We start from the raw sequence: 17,981 nt of genomic DNA on the forward strand, positions 1-17,981 counted from the left end.
AATAGGATAACGCACCTCTATGATAAAAACACACAGGGAACAATCCACCTTTCAAATGTTTTTCACCTCATTGTCATGGTGTTTGAAAAGTAGATTTATCATGGTGTTTGACAAGTAAATTATCATGGTGTTTGAAAAGTGGATTTATCATAGTGTTTGAAACTTAGGCCATGTTTAGACGGAGAGAGTCTGAACAGAAACCGCAAAAGTCGTCTTGCGGTCTCACTTTTAATGTTGCGTTTAGACTAGTGTTTTGGGATGGAATTCTGCGTGCAGACGACGCTGTAACGACTCGAGACGACGGAGCCCCACTGTCACACGATTGGCGCATATGTCACATGACGTGCTGTGAAGACCCGCCCTACTCTGCCTCTGATTCGCAGACTGTGGGTGGGGAATGTGATTGGACCAAAGCAGAGTCACTCACAGACAGTGGGTCCAGTCACTAATAGTTGTGATAGCCGCGGGACAGATTCTTGTGTATTTAAAAGTACTGCCAATGTAGCCTTCAGGTGATCGCCATGGATAGAATCAGACATGCTTTGTTTACGCTTCTAGGCTACTGGCGCATGCCTGTGATGTAAGCAGTACGCGCGACGACTCACGAGAGCCTTGACAACCCTTTCGTCATCGTCTTATGCGGTTTGACAGTTTAGATGATAGCGATAGGTTTATCGTTTCTAGGAATTCCACCCAGGAAGGTGGTCTCACTTTTTTGCGGTTTCTCCCCGTAAAAACGCCGTTTCCGTATAAACGAAAGGCACATCCGAAAAAATATTTTTGCGGATTCACCTGCTAGCGTTTCCGTCTAAACAGGGCCTTAGATTTATCATGGTGTTTGAAAAGTAGATTATGGTGTTTGAAGGCCTAAACCATTGCTGCAGTGGTACATTTCTCAATGCTAAAGATATCAGTGAAATATTTGGGAAACGGTCTGGGTTGAAAAATAGTGAACCTATTCTTTAAAAGCTATTTACAACATATATTTTACAGGATATAAAACAGTTAATGTCAATGCAATAATGTCAGAGGTAAGTATAGTCCTGGACTACTAGTACCCGACCGCCGGAGCTCTGAATGGAGTGAGAAGGAGCGAACAGCACGGGGAAAGCAAGATGGCGGATGGAGACGATATTCTCTGAGTTCCTACTCCAGAGAGCTGTAAACCAACGTGGGATAATCCTGTCGTCGCTGGTTAGGGGGGGTCTCGTACGGACCTGGTTCCTGTATTCCAAGCGCCCGATGGCAGGATTAATAGCTAATATTCCAAACGCCTGTTGGCATGGTCGCTAGCTAGTTAGCCCTTGTATGCTAAGGCTAACCCGCATGTAGTCCGTAATATGTTGTTGAATCCAGAACGCAGCTGGGTTCAGCTAGAAGTCTCTCAACATTACTTCCTTATTTGCCCGTCTGCAAATCTACAGAGATGGCTATTTACTTCACTTTGCTCGAACAAGTCACTCTACTTTGCGAATGGTGGCTCGACAATATTATAGTGGTATCTAATTAGCTGTACAGCTTTCTATCAAGATACGTTGCTTGCCGTCTGGTTTACTGCTGCACCAAAAGTTTCTTCTCTCTCACCCACTCTGCCCGGGCATGTTCTAAAACCCTGCGCATGCGCTCACGCTGTCTACAGGTGCATGCACGCGCGCCTACGGCGTTAAGAATGGAACATATACAAAGAAGCGAATGATAAATACTGTTAGGTAAATAGACAACGTGAAAATATATCTCTTATATATATAAACAATATATAAGGTATACAAAATAATAAACGTGGACTTTATGTGTTAATCTGGACCTTCAGAACACAGTTTAACAGTTAAAGTTAATTTGAGTGCTGTTGAGCTTCTTCCTTTCTCTCTCCTAACTCTCCTTCTCTCATCATGTCCTCTCCTTCTCTCCTCCTGTACTCCCCTTCTCTCCTCCTGTACTCCCCTTCTCTCCTCTCCTTCTCTCCTCATGTCCTCTCCTCTCCTTCTCTCATCCTGTCCTCTCATTCTCTCTTCTATCTCTCCTTCCCCCCTCTCTATCTTCCCCATTCTCTCCATTAAAGTTAATATATTGTACCTGGATACTGGCTGGATCAGTGGGATATTTGAATGGCAACAGGAGAGCATTCAAGTTATTTGTTGTTGTGTCGTTTGAATCATTTCTCTCCCTATCATAATTTTCATCCTCGCTTTCTTTAGCATCTCCATGACCGTCTTCATCATCATTTCTCTCCATAGCATCATCTGCATTCTCTTTCCTCAACTTCTTCATAATTTCTCTCCATAGAATCATCTGCACTTTCTCTTTCCTCCACTTCTTCATCATTTCTCTCCATAGAATCATCTGCATTTTCTCTTTCCTCCACTTCTTCACCATCTCTCTTCCTGATATCATTATTTCCCTCTTGAATATCTCCACCTTCATTGTCTGTACTGTCTTTATCTAAGGTGGAGCAAATAATATTTGTTTTATAATAGTAATATAATTGTACTGTATATAATATTCGTACTGTAGCCTACAATGTTATAATTGCATTATAAAATAATATGTCATATAGCACTACCACCACTAGCCCTCTTGCCTTGATTGGAATAAAAAGGGTCTATGGTTGGTCAATTTAAATGTTTAAGACACATTTTTCTGTCCAAAATAAGCATTATTGACCATGTTAGCACCAGATTCTCAGTTATAATCCAAGCTATGGCTCTGTGAGACAAGCTTGTAATTGTATCTAGTAGTGAGGACTTACAAATACATACCCGTATCCTTATCTCCTCCCTTACTATTGTTGCTTTGGACCCAATTTTTCGAAGCGTCTGTACCCAAGAGAAGCTGCCTCTCGCAGCATTTCTCAGCTGCTTTTTAATATTCTTCCCATTTCTTTCTCTCCTTGGCATTCTGTAATCATAGAATATAGGCCAATGCTAAACCCACTTTTAACCTCTTATCAGGTGGGGGCCCATATGTGAGGCTTGCGCGAAGTACACGGTATTGCGCAAATACTACTCCTGACTCTTGGGGCTCTAGTTCCGTCAATCATTTGGCGATCTCGAAAATGAATTAAATGATTGGACAGGGTTGTATCCAATGAGTGTAGCTTTCCAATGATACCCCACCTGGGGATGTACGAATCAGGGATCTAGGTGAAAAATCACAAGCGAAAACAGGAAGAGAAAAAACGCAGAATTAGTTCTATGAGAAAACTGAGCTTTTCTTTTGTACACAGTTTACCAAAATCACTCCTAATCACTCATTTCTGAACGGATCTTTATGATCTACAGACTTCAGGCTATGGATCTCGTTTTTTTTTTAAGCCTCCAGCCATTCTGGGGAAATACTACTTCTGGACTACTACAGAAAAACGTGAGTAACAAGTTTATCTACAACTCAAGTTCAGACCTATGTTACTCTATTTCATTAGCACTAAAGGTGAGTCTTCCTTATTGTATCAGACACTCCAGAATGTCATCTTTCAAAAGAGACCAGGCTCATGCATGGGGTATAAAGTATTTTGGTTTGCAAAAAAAGTATGCAGTCCTCAAAAACTAAAATTGCCAATTTTGGGGTTTACTACCACTCTTAAATGAGCTTTAAAAAGCTATTCACACTGGACTTTAAAGTGGGTATATTTTGTGCAAATAATCCTAAAATAATTTGTACACTTTATTTCTAAATTGAGAACACAGGTTAGTATAGAATCAGCTAAGCAAGGTACCTGTTTAGTTAGCTAGCTACAGTAGTAATACAGCTAGACTAGGCTAAAACATACTGTCGTCAATAAAAGCACTTGCAGTGTACAAAGATTGAGTTTGTTTGACCAATTATGCATTACTAAATACTACGTGTATTTAGTAATGCATCATTGGTAAAAACAAACTCAATCTTTGCTACTTCAAAGAAAGCTTGAGCAGTAGGATGCAGGGTTACAGCTCAGACTGCATTAAGCCCTCTGTGTCTAAAACTGAACATTTAAATGGATGGAATATTGATTGTAGTGACGGGGCTGCTCAGAGTTGTAGCAAAACAGAGTCCATTCTCTTCGGTTCAAATAACAAACTCAGCAAGACCGAAGGCTTCTCAGTTACAGTGGGTGACAATATTGTCACAAGGAAAGACGAAATTACCTACCTGGGTTCCATCCTAGAGGAAAATCTTTCCTGTGACAAAATGGCATCCAATGTAATAAAAAAAGTCAACCAATGAACTAGATTCTTGTACCGGATCTCCTCTCTGGTAAACAAGAATACCCTGAAGACTCTGGCAGGAGCACTCATTCAAGGGTACTACGACTATGCGTGCACCTCATAGTACCAAAGCACCTCAAAGGCGCTTAAAACAAGATTACAAACATCACAAAACAAACTGGTCAGACTACTACTTGACCTTACCCCCAGAACCCACCTCACCCCTGCCCACTTTGACAACCACAACCATTACACCAGAGGAAGCTCAACAAATCATGTTAAACCCAGATTCGGCTCAAACAAGGGACTAAACACGTTTCGCAATTATGCCACATCAATGTGGAACGCCCTACCCAAAGCTGTAAAGGAATTTGAATCCCTACCCACATTCAAAACCGCTCTTAAAGAGCACCTACGGGAGGCTGCAATTCGAAACTGGCCACCGTAAATGCCCAAAACCCCCACCAGCTCCTAATAGACAATCTCCTCCCCACCGCAATGACCGCATGTATATATTCCCTCCCCGCCGTATGTATATTTCTCTCCCACCCACCCACCCACCCCCTCCTAATGTACAGTCCCCTCCCCGTATATACTCTGTCAGGATCTAGGGGTAACAGTACTGTATATTTGAATACCGTTTATGTCACAAATGTATCAGTACTAAACACCTATATGTCCCTATGCCATAAATGTCATGTATGTTGTGTATGTCATAAATGTCTATATGAATTGAAAATGGGGGACCCTGATGTAAACAAGACAAACGTCTTTCTCAGGTCTGCATCCCCTTAACAATTGTGTGTATTGAGCCGTACTGTATTGTACCCATTCTGCAATCTGTTAAATAAAGTTTTCATTCATTCATTCATTCATTCATTCATTCATTCATTCATTCATTCAACACTTTTGCGTGACATTATTTAACCGTATGGGTCAAGTTTAGACCATTGGAAGGGCACCAATGGGCACGTCCTCTCATTTTCGCCACTCAAAATGCCATTTTAGCGTGATATTTTCAGCTGTGGGGGCACATAGTCAAGTTTAACCATTGGAAGGGCACCAATGGGCACGTCCTCTCGCTTTTGCTACTCAAAAGGGCACTTTAGGTTTAGCGTGATGTTTTCAACTGTGGGGGCACATGGTCAAGTTTAGACCATTGGAAGGGCACACCCTATAGTTTTTTCACTCAAATGGCACTTTTGCGTGATGTTTTTCCTTTTTTTTTTTATTGGTCTTTTTCACCCTCCATTTTTTCTCCGATTTTCTCCCATCCCAATGTTAGTCGTATGCCAATTCCCAATCCCCTTCCTGGTCGCTGCGCACTTACCCCCCACAGTCAGATCATCTGGGAGAGTGGAGGCTATCACGCGCTTCCTCCGACACACGTCCAGCCAATCAACAGCTTCTTTTCACCTGGCAGCGCGGATCCTCCCTGAGAGGGCGTAGCGTGTGGAAGGATCACATTATCCCACTCAGGTCCTATCCGCGCTTAGCAGGCGCCCCGACCGAACTGTAGGAGTCGCTGTTTACAACGACCCGGACCCACCCCGCCAGCTTCTCCCACCCTCTAATACAGCCAATTGTATTAGTGTGAACGGCCAGCCAAGCTGGTGACAACCCCGGAGCTTTGAGCTGGATTCGAACAGGCGTGATGTTTTTCAACTGTGGGGGCACATGGTCAAATTTAGACCATTAGAAGGGCACCAATGGGCATGTCCTCTCATTTTCGACACTCAAAAGGGCATTTTAGCGCAATATTTTCAACTGTGGGGGCACATGGTCAAGTTTAACCATTGGAGGGGCACCAATAGGGCATGTCCTCTCGCTTTTGCCACTCAAAAAGGCACTTTAGCACAATGTTTTCAACTGTGGGGGCACATGGTCAAGTTTAGACCATTGGAAGGGCACCAATGGGCATGTCCTCTAGTTTTCGCCACTCAAAAGGGCACTTTAGCGCAATGTTTTCAACTGTGGGTGAGGGCACATGGTCACGTTTAACCATTAGAGGGGCACCAATAGGGCACATCCTCTAATTATTTCCACTCAAAAGGGCACTTTAGCGTGCGTTTTTCAACCATGGGGGCACCAGGGGGGGGGGGGGGGGCGATCTGCCCCCCCCCCCCCCCCCCCCCCCCCCCCCTGAGTCCGCCAGTGGACACCATATACTGGTCATAGATGCGAAGTGCACCTAAAATAAAGTATGTCACTACATTGAAATGTGTGATGATTGTAGTTTTGTTCCTTTGTGTATTAGTGTGTTTTTTTCCTGGCTTCCCCCTCCCTTCTCTGTTAGCTCCTCTCCTACAGCATGACAGGCTTTCACTCATCTCATCCAAACTCCCAGACAATAAAACCCTGGTTTGACCTCCACTCCAGTGCCAGATAATTCCGTCTCATCAGTAGAGTAACCAGGGTTGAACTTTCCGTATTTCTGGTGAACTTTTGTGCTCATCGTGTCGTCTCTGCTTTGGGGTACAGTACAACTTTGAACCGTAACAGAAATGGCTGCTATGAAGACTCCATTGAGCCCATTGGTATCTACTACATAATATTCCTCAAGATCTCTATCTCTAGTTTCATATGAGCCTGAAAGCCAGTTAATCAACTTTAATCAATCAACCTTAGATGTGTTGTCTCTAAACACATGATATGACACAACCTGACCTTACTGTTGCAGCTCTTCTGGAGCAGTTATCAACACATTATTACCCGAAATTTACTTTACAGTCTCATTCATTCTATTTACAATTTCAGAATTATATGAACAAAACAGAGTGACGAAAATACCCAATCATTACAGTGTATGTAATGTAATATATCTAGACTATAGTCGAGATGAAGTGCATGAGTGTAGTAATAATCCAAACTACTGTACTACGCAGTGACTTCATAGGCAGTAGCCTAGGTTACGAGAAGGTTTGACAGTTGAGAGTTGTGTTGTGACCTTGAACTACACTCAGTAAACGCTCCAATATAAAACCACCATCTCTTCATTATTGTGCACCACAAACATTACAATGAGCATCAGTATAAAAAATATATCTAGGAGACGGAAACGAATGCAGTTGCAAAAGTAGCATACTGCATACACAAGCTGGCTACTCTAGTAAGTCTGATAAAATGCAGCTCAACAATGTTGGAGTCTGCATCGTACAGTACATTACTACAAGAAGTGTTTTTACAACGTATCGGATCGATTGCCTATATCGAATTACCTCTTTCACGTGTCCAAAAAGCCAGTGGGACGGTGGTCCTGGAAAATCTTCTAAATGTCGAATCCATTGCCTTCTTTTGATGACCAGTTTAGTGATTTTAAAGGTGAAAGCGATTAGACAGACTAGTGCAAACAAGTGATGAATGCGAGGCAAATCCAGAGGAAATTGAGTCACGTTCTTAACACTTTCAACTATTGACATCTCGGCGAGGCTGTGCGCATCTACTAACGGACGCTTGAAAGGCAAAAAATAGTAGGTTGCACGATCATTACAATGAGAGTTCGCAAACCATTTATAATGGAGTATCACGTCAGTGTTGCTCACTGTGGGTGGAGCCCAATGCCCATGCTAGTATTTGCATTGTTCCCCGTATTATATAATTTATAGGTCAGGGATTGTTGCACAACTTGCACAAGTAGCCCAATATGACCTCTTCCGAATGAAAATAGGCAAACATATTGACCATCTTCATGAGTGATTTCATGTATTTGAATCAATTATTTTGACTGAATTTAAGATTTTGTTCTGAAATCACTAGTGACTAGACCATGATTCTGTAAATAATGCATTTTATGAGATAAACAAATGACATTTTCCTTAACCTACCACCAGCTACCACTGTAAATGCATGTGCAATTAATTCTGTGTAAAAGGGCAGATGTCTTGTTGTAAGTTGTTTGGTACAATCCATAGTTTCAATTATTAATCTATGAAGTTAGCTATTATTTTTTACTGATAGGTTTCTACTTATTCAAGTTGACAAATTTAAACACTTGGGTCTGTTAAAGTTAGATGTTATGTATGATTGCAAGTAACTGTCTAACTGTGTCTAACTGTTTCCACAAGAGGGCGCTATAGGCGGAGCTGCTAATGCTGCCATCAGGTAAAGAGGTATAAAAGGAGATGTCGACTCCCCCTTCTCCTCCACCGTCGCTCTCACAAGAGAAGGACTCTCATGTACTGCTGTGTACCAATGTGAAATAAACCATGCCGTTTAATGGCTAAAGAGAGAAACCATGCCTCATGAACATATTATTGTTGCCCCATAGCTGACTCTGTCAACAGGTTATGGGCCCAGATCACGCAGGGGCGAAATAATAAAGGGTAGCAAGTTTAGCTGAAGTATAGGCTAGGTTAGCACCGGGAGCACCGCGTGGCTAGACGTTAGGCCAACAAGAGCTAAAGCTACGCCTACCATCAACAAGAGGATGGCGACAAAAGGAAAGAGCAAATGGCCCTCGTTCAACGGAAGAGCCGAGGACTATGAGCTCTGGGAAGAGCGCATGTTGTGCTGCATGCACGGTGTGGGACTGAAGACGACGATCTTGACGGCCCCCACGGGAGAAGTAACGGCGGCCGCGTGAGCCCTGGACAACAAGCATAATGCAGGTGCATACTGTGATTTAGCACCACTGCTCGACGACACCAGCTTGGGGCTGATATTCCGCGACACTAAGGACAAAGGCAGAGAAAGCCTGAAAGTGTTGAGAGAACATTATATCGGACAAGGAAGACCCCAAGGAAGACCCCCTAACAGCACTGAAGAAGGGGCACACCGAGACTGTGACCGAATACGTCATCAGAGCTGAGCAGATCATTACGGCGCTGAAGAGTGCAGGAGAAGCACCAAGCGATGGACTAATGATGGCGATGGTGATGAGAGGACTACCGGAGCTGTACAAACCGTTCACACTACTGGTAAAACACGGTTCAGCGGACATGACGCTGGGAGAGTTCAAGGCCAAGTTGCGAAATTTCGAGGCCTCGGAAGATACCCACCCAGCCGCCGCGGAGGCGGGAGAGAGGGTGCTGAAGGCCCGAACGACGCAGAGAGAGAGGACCAGGCCCACGACGGAGCTGGCGTGTTGGCGATGCAGAGAAAAAGGCCATCGGAAAGATAACTGCACAAAGACTGTTTGGTGTAGCTTCTGCAAATCCACGGGGCACACAGACAAAGTGTGCAGGAAGAAACACGACCAGAGCGCGCGGTATGCGCATGGACAAGATGGCGGCAGTGGACAAGATGGCGACGACGGTGGACATGAGACGGATCGAGACGACGCCCGAAGAGTAGCGAGACAAGAGGACTTCATCTTCGGGGCGTAGACAGCGTACGTCACCCGGCCAACGCAGCTGCAGCAGGCCCAAAGGAAGGGACTGATCATGGACACAGGTGCGTTGTCCCACGTCATCAACGACAGGAATCGATTCAAGAACTTTGACAACACCTTCGACCCGGAGAGACACAGCATGGAGCTGGAAGACGGGAAGCGCACCTACGGGTTGGCGCAAGGGAGAGGAGACGCACAGGTATGCCTCATAGACAGTGAGGGGCGCCGGCGTACAGTGACGTTAAAGAACGCTCTCTACATACCCTCGTTCCCACAAGAACTATTCTCTGTAAAATCTGCTACTGCGAACGGTGCCAAAGTGTTCTTCAATGAAGGTAAACATTTTCTTGTAGAGCCTGACGGTACGCAATTTAACATAGAGGTGTACAAGAGAATGTATTATCTACAAACAGAGTGTAATGACAACGACAAGTGTAATAATAATGATATGTGTAATGTGACTGTCAGTCACGATATTCAGACATGGCATGAGATTATGGGTCATTGTAATTACGAGGATTTACTGAAACTGCAAGCAGTGACAGAAGGCATGCACACCCGTAGCTCACCGCGTATCTCGGCGCTATTTCGGCGTCGGGGACAACCGTGCTCGTCACGGATCTGGGGTACACGAGTTCGATTCCCGGACCCGCCGTATTTTCTCAGAGTGTCTTCCCCTACTCTACATCCCATTCAACCTGTTTCTGTCGGTCATGCTTGACCAGAAAAAGCGATAAACGCTAAAAAAATAAAGTTTTAAAAAAGAAAAGCGTAGACCTGACAAAGAATGTGTAGTGTGCATAAAGGGGAAGTTCACTCAATCGAGAAACAGAAATCCCACAGAAAAAGTAAAGGTACCGCTTGCACTAGTTAACACAGATCTAGCCGGTCCAGTAAGCAACGAGTCCATAGGAGGCTTTAGATATGTACAGTCTTTTACAGATGTGTGTACAGGGGCAGTGTTTGTTTACTTTCTCAAAGCAAAGAGTGACACACTCCAGGCTACGGAGAAATTCCTTGCAGATGTAGCCCCTTATGGTAACATAAGATGCTTGAGGTCCGACAACGGAACCAAGTTTGAAATAGAGAGTTTCCAATCACTGTTGAGAAGGAACAAGATAAGACACGAGACGTCATGTCCATACTCCCCACACCAGAACGGAGTGGCAGAGAGGGAAGGACGTACTCTTTTCGAAATGGCTAGGTGTAAGCTAATAGCTGGTAACCTACCTAAGAGCCTATGGCATTATACGGTGCAAGAAGCCACTTACACCAGAAACAGGTGCTTTAATAAGCACACGGGCACCACCCCGTATACAGCACTGACAGGAAAGAAGTGTAATCTAGCTGGAATGCACCAATTTGGATCAGTGTGTTATGCTTACCAGCAGGACAGAGGAAAGCTCGAGTCCAGATGTGAAAAAGGACTCTTTGTAGGGCACGACAAAGGAAGCCCCGCGTTCCTAGTCTATTATCCCGGTAAAGGGAAAGTGCAGGCACACAGGCTAGTCAAATTTGTCACAAAGACAACATGTGAGAACGAGACACAGACAGAGGAGCCAGAGCTGGACTCCAGACTCCAGAGTAAGGTGTGAAGAAACAGACACCTCAGCCTAGTGTACACGGTCTTGCAGACAGACAATCAGCAACCCCCAGAGGACGATGACGAGGAGCACCCGAGGGTGACGTCACGTGCCCCAAGCAGTGGGAGGTATCCCTCACGGGAACACAAACCCCCAAAGTATCTGACAGACTATGCCCGGAGAGAAAGTGACGAGGATGACAGTACACTTACCAGCATTGATTACTGCTACAGAGTAGTAAGTACTCAGACATTTAAAGAGGCCATAGTGTCCCCTGAATCAAGTAAATGGGAGAGAGCAATGGATGAGGAGATGAGGTCCCTAGAGGACAACCACACCTTTACTCTAACCAAGTTACCAGAGGGCAGACAGACAGTGGGAGGGAAATGGGTGTACTCAATCAAGGAGGGTATTGAAGGCCACGACAACCGAATACATGGCTCTAGCTATGACAATACAGGAATGTATTTATCTAGAACAACTGCTCGAAGGAATGGATATATACAAAACTGTTGTTTATGAAGACAACCAGGGAACCATTGCGATTGCTAGTAGAAACCCTGTGTGCCGACAGAGGTGTAAACATGTGGATATAAAATATAATTTCATCAGATCAGTCATCAGAGAAGAAAGAATGACACTGATTTATTGTCCAACAGACGACATGGTAGCAGACGCTATGACGAAGCCTGTTTCCAAACTGAAATTGAAAAGATTTGCAGAGGTCATGTTTGGTGTGTAAATATTGACTGTTATGTAGTATTGACTGCCATATCCTTTTTGATGCTCTGAACTGTATTATTTTCTTTGTAAATTGTTTTTGAAGGAGTTGTACAGTATACTAGACAACCATAAGTGGGAGTGTTAAAGTTAGATGTTATGTATGATTGCAAGTAACTGTCTAACTGTGTCTAACTGTTTCCACAAGAGGGCGCTATAGGCGGAGCTGCTAATGCTGCCGCCAGGTAAAGAGGTATAAAAGGAGATGTCGACTCCCCCTCTGTCTCTTCCACCGTCGCTCTCACAAGAGAAGGACTCTCATGTACTGCTGTGTACCAATGTGAAATAAACCACACCATTTAATGGCTAAAGAGAGAAACCATGCCTCATGAACATATTGTCGCCCCATAGCTGACTCTGTCAACAGGGTCTTTGGTTTGATTCAGAATTTCCGTTTATGTTTCATATTGATTTTATTAGGAATAAAGTGAATGCAGTCTTAGAGGTCAATTACTTACTCTTAAAGTGAGAACACCTATCATGTATGATAACCCTTAACTATAGCTACCACTTCACCCTAGGATAGATTTTCATTGGTTGCTTTTTCACTTTAACTATCCATTATACCTAAAATAGCTTTTAGTTATATTTAGATCATCATATTCCCTTAAAACAGCCTTTAGTTCTATTTTGATCATCATATTCCCTACACTTTACGGTCGCTGACACTCAGCCAAAATGCATTTAAATCTCTAGCTCTAATTAGTACTGGAACAACAGGGTAGGCTTAGCACTGTTAATATCATAGAATGGTTCCAGGCCCCACCAGATGTGTTGTCAGCCATGTCCAAGACTGTAGACATGAAGTCAGCATTCAAGCAATTCACAACACCATTAACTGAAAAGAATATACTTGAGATGATGAATCTTGAGGGGAGGCTTGTGTATGGGGCCTGTTGAATGACCAGACGGAGGGAATACTTTATAAAGTATTATGCTTATTACCACGAGACATGGCTTAACACAGGCTCTACTGAGAGTGCACGTCATTAAGTAGTCGGTACGGTGGCCGCTATAACCGTGTATCAAAAGGCATATAGTGAATGCTCTGTCTAGTCTACATCCTCTCTCTTTAACTTGTAGTCCTGACAACAAGATAGAATATGGTTAACTGGAAACAACAATGCCATTTCAGAACAGAATCATCGAATATGTTGATTGAAATATGTAAAATAATAAAAACATGGTATCTCATTTAACTCCAATGACTCAATGCACAAATTATTTTAGATACCCAGTAAAAAAAGTTTTTTTAAACAACACTACAGGTGTACTGTAATTAACCCTCTACTGCATATAGTGTGTCTTTGAAGACACAAACTACGTTTGGAGACCCTACACTGACCCTTTAAGAGAAATCATATGTATTTTTTCAAATAATGGTACCAGACAATCTGACCAATGAAATGATGAGTCCAAGAGAGTGTGTCATTTCTTTTGGGGGAAGGGTCCCTCTTTTCATGAAGCAGCCCCACCTGGAGCAGCTCACCTCTAGTAGGTAAGATGAATATCACTATTAAACTTGTTTAAAATGGAGTAACTGCAGAAAAAAAAATGTTCATGACTATGAACATGTAAATAAGCATATATTATAGTTTAGATACATATTTTGCTTTTATATATAGAGTAAAACTGTTAATTTTGGTTTGTGTCTTCAAAGACACACCATGCAGTTAGCCCAATTTGGTTCCCAATTAGGCTGTGTGTGTGTGGACTAGTGGTCTGCAAGGGCCTTGAAATAAAGCCCGAGCCCTGCCCGAGCCCGTGAACTTCAGGCCCTGCCCGAAAATAAGCCTGACTGTAAATAATATTTTAAGCCCTAGCCCGCGTGAAAACCTGAAAAAAATTATTATTATTATTATTAAAATATAAATTTTTTTGTATTTGTTTTAAATATTCGAAACACGGTTTTATATGAACGTAATAAATAAACAAAACTAAGAAGCATTTACATAGCCTGTTTCGCAATGCCGTCTCTCCCAGTGCTCGCTTATAGACTGACTCGCACATCAGCCTCGTAAAACGTATTGAAGGCTATAGAATCTTCTTTGACACACACACACACACACACACGACACACAATAGCCTACTCAGTCAAACAAACAAACAGAAAACAGAAATCAGATTTCGAGCAGAGCAACAAATGAAAAGCACAACAAAACAGGTAGCGAGTCGACCCAGCAAATAATAAACAGCACTCACCACGACGTCAGCAACGCGTTGAACCGGCTACATACATCCCAAGAACAAATTAAAACGTTCGCCAACTGGCTATATTCCAACACAACCAATCGAGTTGAACTTGTCCCCTGAGTTCTCCCTGCGCGCTGCGGACATCCAAATGTTTCTCTGGCGCAAAAGAGAAAGCGAATCTTAAAACGAAGGTTATCCTATAACCCTAGTTATATGAAAAAATAAAAAAAAACGAAATAAAAAAATAAAAAAAATAAAAAACTGCGGTGCCCGGGCCCGGCCGAGCCCGAATTATTTATTTAAAAAAAAGCCCTACCCAGCCCGAACCCGCCGGGCCGGGCCCCGTCGGGCCTGGGCAAGGTTGCAGTGCACTAGTGTGGACATGCTGTAGCAATAACATGCATTAGCGTGTGTTTGTTTGCATGAATGATCATTGAGTGTGTTGTTAGCAATATGTCATTTCTGCATACAAACACACATATTATTACTATGATAGTACTGTTATAACTGAGGTATTATTAGCCTATAGTATTTGTTACTTACCTGATAATAAGTGATGCTATTGAAGATATAATGTTTGTTTGCAATGTTTGCTGGAGCCACTTCATCCAGACGGCACACCCCGGTCAGAGAGCGGACACAGACACAGAGAACAGTCCTTTGTAGTTTAATGTTGGTATCAAAGGATCAAAGGATGATAGGGTTTCTTCAGTACAGGTGATTTCCATCCAGTTCATAAGGCTGAATGAAACAATGAGCATCCACACAAGGATGAGAATGGTATTGGGTGAATCTAGCCAATTATTGAGTGAGTGGTTTTTATCCAGTTTGTAAGGCTGGATGAACAGTGAGGAATTGAGTGAGTGATTTCCATCCAGGTTGTAAGGCTGGATGAAGTAGTGAGATATTGAGTGAGTGAGCGAGTGGTATTCTGCAACAGATGAGCAGAATATACAGGGAATTCGCAGAATACATACTTAGTAGTCATAACATGCTGGCATCTAGAAGATACACATAACTGAAACAATGCTATATAACATATTCACATTAGCATAGCATTAGCTCAGTGCATTAGCTCAATTAGCAGCTTGGAACAAACATAGCACCAATTAGCAAACCCAAGCCATAGTCGTATAGATAAGTCACTTAGCGGCATAATATAGGCTACATATGACATTTATCTATCATACAACCATAGACATTACATTGGAGGCTATTGATGACTTACTTCTTCACGAACACACTGCTGTGACAGCAGACAGCAGTGGAAACACATGGGTCGGCAAGATGGCCACTGCATTTAATTACCAGACTAAGGACCCTTGGGCTGTTCAGAGAGATGCCCGACTAGAAATAGTAACACCCCTGGGCTGTCCAAAGAAGTGCCTTGGAAATAATAATACACAGCATAACAAATAACATACAAGTAATGGGGAATTTACAACAGATGCAATAGTGAATGTTTTTCCTTTACAATCCATCGATACTTGCAGAACATGGACACAATAACGTTTTATGGAAGAAAGCAGACTGTTAGGGTGAGTACAGGGTACTACCTGGTATTATATAACAGGGTACTACATGGTATTATATGGTAGTACAGGGTACTACAGGGTATTATATGGTACTACAGGTTACTTTATGGTAGTATATGGTAGTACAGGTTACTACATGGTATGGTAGTACAAGGTACTACATGGTATTATATGGTAGTACAGGCCAGGGTACTACATGATGGTATTATATGGTAGTACAGGGTACTACATGGTATTATATGGTAGTACAGGGTACTATATGGTATTATATGGTAGTAAAGGGTACTACAGGATATTATATGGTAGTACAGGGTACTACATGCCACTACATGGTATTATAAATGGTAGTACAGTGTACTACAGGGTATTATATGGTACTACAGGGTATTATATGGTAGTACATGGTACTACAGGGTATTATATGGTAGTACATGGCACTACAGGGTATTATATGGTAGTACAGGTTACTACATGGTATTATATGGTAGTACATGGCACTACAGGGTATTATATGGTAGTACATGTTACTACAGGGTATTATATGGTAGTACACGTTACTACAGGGTATTATATGGTAGTACAGGGTACTACAGGGTATTATATGGTAGTACATGTTACTACAGGGTATTATATGGTACTACAGGTTACTACAGGGTATTATATGGTACTACAGGTTACTACAGGGTATTATATGGTAGTACAGGGTACTACAGGGTATTATATGGTAGTACAGGTTACTACATGGTATTATATGGTAGTACATGGCACTACAGGGTATTATATGGTAGTACAGGTTACTACATGGTATTATATGGTAGTACAGGGTAGTACAGGGTATTATATGGTACTACAGATTACTACATGGTATTATATGGTAGTACAGGGTACTACATGGTATTATATGGTAGTACATGGTACTACAGGGTATTATATGGTACTACAGGTTACTACATGGTATTATATGGTAGTACAGGGTACTACATGGTATTATATGGTAGTACAGGGTACTACATGGTATTATATGGTAGTACAGGGTACTAAATAGTATTATATGGTAGTACAGGGTACTACATGGTATTATATGGTAGTACAGGGTATACTACATGGTATTTGTTTTTGGAAATAGAATTCTCTTTAAATATTCACATGATGTTCTATGTATTTTATTAATAAAACTTGTTATAGAAAACCTTGGTGTTTTACTACCCTTACTGCACAGCGTGTCTTTGAAGACACAAACCAATATCAGTTTGAGGGGGTGTGGGGGTAAATTCTTTTATTGATATGTTATCAGGGACCCATAATCCACAATATTTTTTCCCCCCAGAAAATTAAAAGTCATGCAGTAGAGGGTTAACAATGAGTGTGTGGTGCTTAAAGTCCACACCAAGTTCAGCATACTCAGTCGAAATACTTGGGGTTTGGCCTACTATTGCGACCTGAGCGTGTTTGGTATGTGCTCTCAATGGTGCGTGTGGGCATCAGAGCTACAGGCTCTTGAGATAAGGGTGTCTCACTGTCTGTGAGCTTAAGTCTCTCTGCAAAGGGAGTGGGAGTTTCCTCTACAGCTGGACTGAAGTGCAGCCGGTCGGCATCGTCGGACTGTCCTGGAAGTGGCTCAGCTACAGGTAGGATATGTATGATATGCGATTTCTCCTGTACTCCCTACCTTCAGACTGGATGAGGTAAGATCTTGGTTCTTTGCACACCTCTTTTATCATGCCCATGCAATTGTACCCATGGGGGGTCTGCATCCTGACTACCTCACCTTCATAAAGAGCCCGTAGTGGACTGCTCGATTTATCATAGCTCAGTGTCATGTACCAAGGTCTAATGACCACATAGAATAGAAACTGAAGCAGGCTGCACATGAACAAAAACAACCCCCTCAGTAGATGCTTTTAAAGCACGGTCCCGGCAGATAGGAAACAACACAAACGCGCTTTCAAAAGGTAAATTATATTTATTAGCTGTGGCAGGAATTCAAACCTCCACTGAATTAGGATGAGGAAAGAGGGGAAATAATCCCACAAACATATAACAAATAGGGAAAAGGGTAGTTGGAGAACACACAAGCAAATATAATAAAGTAAGGCACAAGAGCCAACACAAGCCCTAGTGACCTAGTGTCACAGGACACAACCACAAGCCCTGCGGTTGGCAGTCTGGGAATCCCCCAGCAAATGTACACAACGTGCACAGCACAATATAGTTCCACACAAGCAGTGGCAAAAAGGCAGAAGGCCCAATACATAGATATATATATTAATTCCACACAAGCAGTGGCAAAAAGGCAAGAGGCCACAATATATATATATATATATATATATATATATATATATATATATATATATATATATATATATATATATATATATAT

At 42.5% G+C, this 17,981-nt stretch overlaps 1 protein-coding gene across 1 annotated transcript in view; it reads right to left on the reverse strand.

Annotated features, from left to right (window-relative positions):
• Window positions 1-7,696, reverse strand: part of LOC311246135 (cytochrome P450 4B1-like) — a 55,469-nt gene extending 47,773 nt beyond the window's left edge. Inside the window, exon 1 of the mRNA XM_084336244.1 lies at window positions 7,400-7,696. Coding sequence (XP_084192370.1) covers window positions 7,400-7,600 — 201 coding nt within the window. The 5' untranslated portion in view covers window positions 7,601-7,696. The remainder of the gene's footprint in view (window positions 1-7,399) is intronic.
• Window positions 7,697-17,981: the final 10,285 nt, after the last annotated feature.

Source organism: Notolepis coatsorum (genome assembly GCF_963971535.1).
Source record: "Notolepis coatsorum genome assembly, chromosome: 19".
Classification (NCBI taxonomy): Eukaryota; Metazoa; Chordata; class Actinopteri; order Aulopiformes; family Paralepididae; genus Notolepis; species Notolepis coatsorum.